This window comes from Vigna unguiculata, chromosome 1 (genome assembly GCF_037176805.1).
Source record: "Vigna unguiculata cultivar grain cowpea cultivar isolate G323 ecotype 2 chromosome 1, ASM3717680v1, whole genome shotgun sequence".
Taxonomy (NCBI): domain Eukaryota; kingdom Viridiplantae; phylum Streptophyta; class Magnoliopsida; order Fabales; family Fabaceae; genus Vigna; species Vigna unguiculata.
Window position 1 is genome coordinate 15,146,433 of NC_140792.1, and position 9,637 is coordinate 15,156,069.

The 9,637-nt window shown below is 42.8% G+C and overlaps 1 protein-coding gene across 1 annotated transcript; it reads left to right on the forward strand.

Annotated features, from left to right (window-relative positions):
• Positions 1 to 3,408: 3,408 nt before the first annotated feature.
• On the forward strand, positions 3,409 to 3,771 carry LOC146888739 (uncharacterized). Its single transcript, XM_085666054.1, has one exon. The coding sequence runs from the start codon at positions 3,409 to 3,411 to the stop codon at positions 3,769 to 3,771; it is 363 nt and encodes a 120-aa protein (XP_085522180.1).
• Positions 3,772 to 9,637: the final 5,866 nt, after the last annotated feature.

Consider the following 9,637-nt stretch of genomic DNA (forward strand, 5'->3'; position numbering starts at 1 on the left):
GAGCCTCTTGGCCATATACCCTAGACTGAGATCCCCCCTTTTTAGGTATATGACCCTTAGCAAGCAGCATGACCGCTTACTCTATGAAAAATACCCCCTTTTTAGGTATACGGCCCTTAGCAAGCCTTTTGGCTGCACACCCTATGCAGGATACCCTCCTCAGGAATATACGACCTTCAACAAGTCTTATGGTCGTATACCCCCTACTCAGACACCCCTTTGAGGTATACGGCCCTCAACAGCCCCCTAAGCCGCCTACTTCACACTACGTACCCCTCCCCAAACAATCCAAGTCCAGATGCGACCATCTCGACAGGTAAGACAGGAGTGTCCACCCATAAAGTCTCTCATGACCGAATACTGAGCACTGCCAACCCTCGAAGGACCTCCTGGTAATTTCTCCCCTCAACAATGGATCCACGAATGACAAGAAAGAGAATATTGGGCCCAAAAGCCCATCTCAGGTAGGACCCACAGGTAAAAAGGTATAAATAGCACATTGTTCTAAGCATTCATTACGCATTAAATTGTTCTCTAAAACCCTGACATCACCAGTGCTGACTTAGGCATCAGAGTGTCTTTTGCAGGTCCCATGCGCCGCCCTTGGATTCCCTTTGAAGCAAGAGAAGATTAACCAGAGATCAGACATCTGAGACCCTTAACTGATTTGTGGATTACAAACTTCAGCTCCTTAAGAACAATTGGCGCCCACCGTGGGGCCGAAGAGTACTTCACAAATCCAAAGCAGCAACCCCGAGGTCCCGACTGTTGAAGTTGGGGATCCTGACCCTGCTTTAGAAATTTCACGTATCCTGGAAGCTCAGGCCAGAATGCAGCAGGAATTCGCAGAGTATAAGAAAAGAAACGCAGACGAAATGGAAGCGCTTAGGGAAGAGAACTCCCGCCTCAAGCAAAAGATCGAAGCAGATAAGGTGGCTGGGGAACCTTGCCCCACGCACTCGAGAATTGATGTCCCCCCTACCGAAGACGAGAGTGAATACAAACCAACCGGGCCTACGACAGGCGGTAACTACAGCTCCTTTGCCTCGAGGAGGAACCGCCGACACCCTTTCATAGATGGAATCACGGAAACCCCTCTACCCCATAAGTGGAAGGCACCTACCATCACATACGATGGCACAATGGATCTAGATGAGTTTGTGTCCATCTACAACAACCAAGTGGGAATGTACTCCATGGATGACGCCGTGTTGTGTAAGTCGTTCTCGGTGGCCCTTAGAGGGTCAGCCTTGGAGTGGTTCATGAGCCTACCCCCTACACCATCGACTCCTTTACCACACTCACCACTGCCTTCACCACCCAGTTCGACACAAGTCGCTGCCATGACCTCACCACGATCGCCTTTCTCAACCTTAGACAAGAAGAGGGAGAACCCCTCCGGACTTTCATTGATAGGTTTGGCGCCATCGCCATGAAGATCAAAGACCTCACCCCAACCTCATCTTAACGTAAATGATGACCTCCCTTAGGCCAGGACCTTTTGCGGACGAGCTGGCCATGCACCCCCCTTTGGGCATGTAGGAGCTTAGGAAGAGAGCAGCCATGTTTATCAGGGTTGAAGACATGAGACAGTACCAGAACAATGCCCAGTCCCCCTAGTGCGAGCAGAAACCAGGAGGACCAACAAGGAACCTTCCCCGTGTGACCAGAATCGCCCTACAGAACGAAGGCCAGCCAGGTTCTCGAACTACGCCCCCCTGAACGCACCCAGATCTTGCATAGTGGATAAAGTCTTGCAGGCAGAACTCATCCCCTCACCCAGAAAGTAGCAGAACCCGCCTAACGTGGATTTAAGCAAGTACTATTATTACCATCAACAATGGTCACACCACCGACGAATGTGACACCCTGCGGGACAAGATAGAAGAGCTCGTACGAGTCGGGCATCTCAAGCATTACGTAAGCGAAATCGGGGAGGGCCCATCTAGACCCCGGTATGATAGGAGTGATAACAGACGGGTTGAGAGAAGGGTTGATCGAAGAGTCGAGCACAAAGAACCAAGAAGAGAACCTGCAAGAACACAGAATACCGAACAAAGGGCACCGACGCAGCCACAACCCAGACGAACAGACGACAGACCACCTCTACGCAGGACAATCAACACAATCTTCGAAGGATTCGCAAGAGGAGGGACGTCGTCCTCCTCCAGAAAGAAGCACCTAAGAGTTGTCCAGTCAGTACATGCAATATCCGGCAGAACGCAAAGAAGAATGTCGCCCACTACATTCTCAGATTTAGACTTCCAAGGCATCGACCCCAACTAGGATTACCCCATGGTCATAATGTGGAAGTTGAGAACTTCGTAGTAAAAAAAGTCCTTATTGACCAAGGAATCTCTGTAGATATCATGTACTGGAAAACCTTCAACAAACTGGAGATACCTCTCGCTGACCTAACCCCCCACAATGAACCCATATACAGATTTTTCGGCGAAAGGGTCCCAACCAAAGGATACATCGATCTCCATACAACATTTGGAGAAGGGAGGCAAACGAAAACGATACCCATCTGATACCTAGTTCTCGACGCCCACACATCCTACAACATATTGCTTGGACGCCCATCCATCAACACCCTAGGGGCCATCGTATCTACCCCCCACCTCACCATGAAGTTCCCATCTCGACAAGGCGACATCATCACGGTGCACGGTGACCAGCGCGCAGCCAGGGAATGCTACATGGCTAGTTTGAAACTCCCCCATCCACCTTTGACAACCCACAACATCAAACAATCTCGCGCAAGGACGACCTTAGCAGGGGACGATCTCGACCCTAGAATAAACTCTGAAGCCCGGGTGAAACCCGTAGGGGACACAAGGCAACTCCCGCTGGCACAGCAGGACCGCTGACAAAACCAAACCAATGATCAAGCTCCTAAAGAAATCAACCAAGTTCATTTGGAACGACACCTACAAACAAAATTTCAATAACTTGAAACAGCTGCTTACCACCCCTCCGGTTCTCATAAAGCAAAATCTCAACCTCCCCTTCATAATGTACATAACCGCATCAACAAACGTCATCAGCTCTGCGCTCGTCCAGGAGAAAGACAACACCCAACAACCTATATACTTCACAAGCCGCATCCTCCAAGACCCAGAAACGCGGTCCTAGATGGTAGAGAAGATAACCCTTGCACTAATAACAACAGCCCGACGATTACGACCGTACTTTCAATCCCACATAGTCATCATCAGAACAAACCACTCCATACAAAAAATTTTACAAAAGCCAGACCTGGCAGGCTGATTATCCTCTTGGGCCATTGAGTTATCGGAATTCAATATCCGATACGAACCGCACGGGCCCATCAAAGCACAATGCTTAGCAGATTTCACCAATGACCTTCAAGAGCAACCCCCCACCCAAGACACCTGGTGGACAATGCACGTGGACGGCTCTTCAAACCCACAACGCACCGGTGCAGGAGTAGTACTGGAGGGCCCCGACAATATCCTCATAGAGCAATCTCTTCGCTTCAACTGTAAAACGTCTAACAACCAAGCTGAATACGAAGTTATAATAGTCGGTGCCAAGAAACTCTTATGTAAAACGGACTCCAAGCTCACAGTGGGACACCTCAAAAACAACTACCAAGTAAAGGACCCCATGCTCTCACAATACTATCACATGGTAACCTCCCTCACCGAGCATTTTGAAACCTTGAAAATTGAACACGTCTCCAGAAGCAGCAACACCAGAGCTGACATCCTGTCCAAACTCGCTAGTACCAAGAAGAAAGGGTGATATAAATCACTCCTACAGCACACCATCACCATACCCTCTATCGAACAACACAACCAAGGCCTTAACATAACGACAACCGGCACCTGGATGGAGCCCTTCATTAAACACCTAGAAGAGGGTGTCACCCCGGCAAACGAAGAAAAGGGATGGGCTTGGAAAGCGGCACGCTACACCTTGATCGGGGGGAAACTATTCAGAAGAGGCTTCAATAGACCCTTGTTAAAGTGCATAACCCGTGAAAAGGCCAAATACGGAATGCAAGAAATACATCAAGGTATATGCGGTTACCACTCTAGTCCTAAAACCATGGTAGCCAGGATACTACGTGTCGGCTACTACTGGCCCACCATGGATAAAGAATGCAAAACATATGTCAGAAAGTGCACCCAATTCCAAAAGCAAGACCCCATCACGCACATGCACCAAGGTCAAATTCCTTCTGGTCGCCGTTGACTACTTCTCTAATTGGATCGAGGCAGAACCACTGGCCACCATAACAGTTAACCAAGTCCAACACTTCGTTTGGAAGAACATCATTTGTCGCTATGGTATCCCCCACACAATCATAACTGACAACGACCGCCAATTCATAGATAAAAGTCTCGCTGAGTTCTATTGCGACTTGAAAATAACACACATCACAAGCTCCATCGAGCACTCGCAAACGAACGGCCAAGCGGAGGTTGCAAACAAGGTTCTCCTTGGCCAACTCAAGAAACGACTAGACGGAGCAAAAGGGAAATGGCCAGATGAGCTGCTTGAGGTGCTGATGAAGGATTATCTTGTTCCTTTTTAAGAATATTGAATATGGTGTGAGTTGATTAAGAAAGCTAAGTGAAATCCCCACTGGACATTAAGATAGCAAGCTATCTAGATGTGAAGGTTCCTTTCACAAAGCTCAAGAGAAGAAGATGATGGATTGATTAAAAATGACAAGGAAATGGAAAGCACATAAACCATAGAAAACCAAGAACAATTAAAGGAAGAAGAAAACATAAAATGCAAAGGAAAGAAATGGTAAAAATGTGAGAAGCACGCCACTACAAGGCTAGGCAAAAAGTTTCACTCCCAAGGGAGGAAACTCTCACAAATGGTTGAGACACAAGAGTGTTTTTACTTCAAAATATTCAACCCTTTTACATGTTTAGGAGCACCCGTTATATAGAAGAGTCTAGGGGCCTCTAAGCAAATAAAAGATACCTAAGGATGTCTCTACAAAAACCTAACCCTAGCTTCTAGAAACTAGGTCAAATAAGGTTACAAAAAATGAGAGACAAAAGAGCTAACTATGGTGTGTGCAAGGCTAATTTCGTTCTAGCACAAAAGGAGACAAAAAATGTGTCTCATATGTCTCCAAAAAGTGGCCAAAGTGTGTTAAAAACAAAGGAAACCAAAGGTACATAGGTACACTTGCTTCATGCCTTTTACTTTATGCTTTATGCTTTTGCTTTACTCTCTCCTCCACATCATTTATGCTCCCCAATCACCATGCGTCACCTAGCATTGCTTTCTTACTCCTAATTAACCTACAAAGCAAATAAACATAGATTAGCATGTTGGCTTAAGTCAAGTCAACTATAGTCAACAAGTCAAACCTAGTCAAAGGTCAACAAGTCAACTAAAGTTGATTCAACTAAGTCAACTTTGGGAATCAAAAATAACAAACACAAATGAAAGGGATGAAGGATTAGTGAACTTCCTTTCTAAACATGCTTAGTGTTCTTAAGCATGTGCCTCCATCCTTGGTTGGGGTCAATCCTTCATCATCCTCCCCTCCTTGGAGAGAATTTGACCACAAATTCTTTAAGCCTTTGTAGATGGAGCTTGACTTGATTTAGGGGAGGTTTTGCGCCTCCCTTTTATGAGCTCTTGTTCCATCTTTTCTAAGGGTACTACCCCTAGCTTTGGTTAGGCCATCCCTCTTTTCTAGACCACTCTTCTTCTCATGCTTGCGCATTGGGTCTTCCTTTTGAGCCTTGCAAGACAAGAAAGAATGGTTATGTCCATCTTGCTTTGGAAATCTTTTTTTAGAGGCAAGTAACACTTTGGAGGTAACTTGCTCTTTTTCTTTTTCATCTTTTCTCTTATCTTTCACTTTATTTTGGTCTTCATTTGCTTGATTGGGTGAGAGAGGTAGGAGTGTGAACTTCTTGCCTTGGAAGGAGAAAACATAGGTGTTAGCATGGCCATCATAAAAGACTTTTCTATCAAATTGCCATGGCCTACCTAACAAAATATGAGTTTCTTCCATAGGCATAACATCACATAACACCTCATCTTTAAAATTTTCCAATTGAAAAGTTAATGAGGACTTGTTGAGTTACTTTAATGTCTTCTTCCTTAAGCCATGATAGGTTGTAGGGCTTGGTATGAGGGATAGTTTTCAAGCCAAGCTTGTCCACAACCCTTGTGCTAGCCACATTTACACAACTTCCATTATCTATGAGGAGGGGACATAGTTTGTCTTTGATATGACACCTTGAATGAAAAAGGTTTTGTCTTTGAGAAGGATCAAGTTCCTTGGAAACTTGTCTTAGTTGGTGCCTTATCATTAACAATCCACCTTCAAGGGGTTTAATCCTTTCACTTGAAGAAGAAGTGTGGGAAGAAGTACTTTTGGGGGAAGAGGGAGAAGAATGTTCACTATCTACTTCTTTTTTAAGGTTTAAGGCCATGGTTCTTTTGGTGGGACAATTTGAAGCTATGTGCCCATATCCCAAACACTTAAAACATTTTATAGAACTTATCCTTATACCTTGAGAAGAATTAGGAGTTTCATTAGAAGGCCTAGATGAATTAGTCCTAGGAGGTGGGTTTTGGGAACTCTTGAGTGGTAATTTATCATGTTTTCTTTCTTTATCTTTCCAAGTACTAGAATAGTAGTCATTGTATGAACCACTCCTCTTGGCCTTTTTTTTCTTTTGCAATTGAGTTTCAACTTTGGTGGCCAAATGTAAAACTTTGTCAAGAGAGGAGTACTCATATAACTCTACTAAATCTTGTATGTCCCTCCTTAACCCACTTACAAATCTAGCTACCTTTTCCTCTTCACTTTCAAATTGGAGTCTTACTTTTAGAAGCATGGACTCCATTAACTTGTAATATTCATCCACACACATGGACCCTTGTTGAAGCCTTTGGAGCTTCAAAAGAGTCTCCCTCCTATAGTAGGAAGGAACAAATCTAGCGCGCATCAAATTTTTAAGGTCCATCCAAGAAGCCGCGGGTGGCCCTTGGTCATAATTCTTACAAACTTTATGCCACCAAGTATTGGCATACTCGCAAAATCCTAAAACTACTAGATCAACTTGTGCTCGATCCTTTACATGATTTTCAATGAAAATTTGATCAACTTTAGCTTCCCAATCAAGGAAGATTTTGGGATCACTTCCACCATAGAACTTAGGAATCTTTGGAGTTTGCTTCTCTTGTGATGGGTTGCGCCTAGAATGCCCTCTTTTCCTAGGCTCTCTTTCTTTCTCCCTAGCTTCAAGCCTTTGAATATGCTCTTGGATTCTTAGGTCACTTTGCTCATTGTCTTTTCTCAATTGTTCAAAGGCCTCCTTCCTAGACAACTCCAAATCCCGAAGCAATCTCATCAATGTATTGTTTTTGTTTGGTGTAGGTGCATTTGATGAACTTGCCATGATTCCTACAACAAAAACACTCAAATCCGAGACAAAATAAAGGGATTAGAGGTTAGACAACATGAAAACCGAGACCAAATCCAACCCAAAATGTAACCCAAGTGTTTAGATCACTCTCCTAAAGTAACAAGGCAAGGCTAGCACTCAAAATCCACTAAAGGAGTGAAGCAAACACTTTTAAAAACTTGTTCAAAACCTTTCAAATGCAATACAAGTGATTTGGCCACAACATCCCAAGAGTTTCAAGAAGAGAAAACTACTAAGACAAAACAAAGAACACCTAGTGACAAGCAAGAAAAGCACAAAAACAAGGAAAGCTAAACTCTAAAGAAGAAAAGTTTGAGACAAAAATTTTAACAAGACTAAAACAAGAAAAACACATTTTAAAGACTCTATGGAAAGTACTTGACAAGCATCTTCAAGTCTTAAATCATGCATACACCAAGAAAGATCATAACCAAGTTAAAGCACGGAACTAATTAGCCAATATCACCCAATTCTCAAGTATGAAAACTAGTAGCATAACACCTAGTGAAAAACACACTTTTAGTTCACCAAGGAGCAAGGTTGCTCTCGGTTTTTAGGCAAAAATTGGTGCAAATTTTTCTTCTTTCACAACTAGTTTCATAAAATGGTGAGAAAGAGTTTTAGGTGGCTTGGACACTTAGTTCCTCAAGTTTTAGGCCAAAATCAATTTCATGGAGCATACATCAAGCAAGACATAAAGTGAAAGCAAGATTCAAATACTTGGAAAAACAAGAATAAGAAAACTTCAAGCTAACATATGACATATGACCCAAGTAAAAGTTAGACACATTTAAAGACTCAAACATGTAGCTATCATGCATTTAAACTTTTGGAAATGAAGGTCAATGATTAAGCACACAAAGACATGTTATCCAACAACATTTAGGAGTAAGAAGAGTAACAAAAACAGTAGCCAAAACTGCCCAACATAACCTGAAAAACGTTGATTCGCGGTGATCTCGGCAGCTCTGACCTTTGCTCACTATTTCAATCATAACTCTCTTCACAGAACTCCAAATGCATTGGTTCTTTTTTTGTTAAAAACTAGACTAACAGAGCTTTCTTTGGACATCAAGAACGTAATTTTTGGACCACTGAGCAGGTGCAGTTTAATCTTTTAAAATCGTGAACAGTTTCTGCCAGCATTGTTTTTATGTGGACCATTCAAAGATAGCTACACAAGACAAGGTTAGAACATGAAAACACCATATTCAAGGACAACCAAAGCTCTAGATACCAAATGATGAAGGATTATCTTGTTCCTTTTTAAGAATATTGAATATGGTGTGAGTTGATTAAGAAAGCTAAGTGAAATCCCCACTGGACATTAAGATAGCAAGCTATCTAGATGTGAAGGTTCCTTTCACAAAGCTCAAGAGAAGAAGATGATGGATTGATTAAAAATGACAAGGAAATGGAAAGCACATAAACCATAGAAAACCAAGAACAATTAAAGGAAGAAGAAAACATAAAATGGAAAGGAAAGAAATGGTAAAAATGTGAGAAGCACGCCACTACAAGGCTAGGCTAGAAGCCATGACAACCTTGAAGATGAGTGAATGTGTGCCGCCACTTGCTATGCAAGATAAGGCTTAAAAGTTTCACTCCCAAGGGAGGAAACTCTCACAAATGGTTGAGACACAAGAGTGTTTTTACTTCAAAATGTTCAACCCTTTTACATGTTTAGGAGCACCCCTTATATAGAAGAGTTTAGGGGCCTCTAAGCAAATAAAAGATACTTAAGGATGTCTCTACAAAAACCTAATCCTAGCTTCTAGAAACTAGGTCAAATAAGGTTACAAAAAATGAGAGACAAAAGAGCTAACTATGGTGTGTGCAAGGCTAATTTCGTTCTAGCACAAAAGGAGACAAAAAATGTGTCTCATATGTCTCCAAAAAGTGGCAAAAGTGTGTTAAAAACAAAGGAAACCAAAGGTACATAGATACACTTGCTTCATGCCTTTTACTTTATGCTTTATGCTTTTGCTTTACTCTCTCCTCCACATCATTTATGCTCCCCAATCACCATGCGTCACCTAGCATTGCTTTCTTACTCCTAATTAACCTACAAAGCAAATAAACATAGATTAGCATGTTGGCTTAAGTCAAGTCAACTATAGTCAACAAGTCAAACCTAGTCAAAGGTCAACAAGTCAACTAAAGTTGATTCAACTAAGTCAACTTTGGGAATC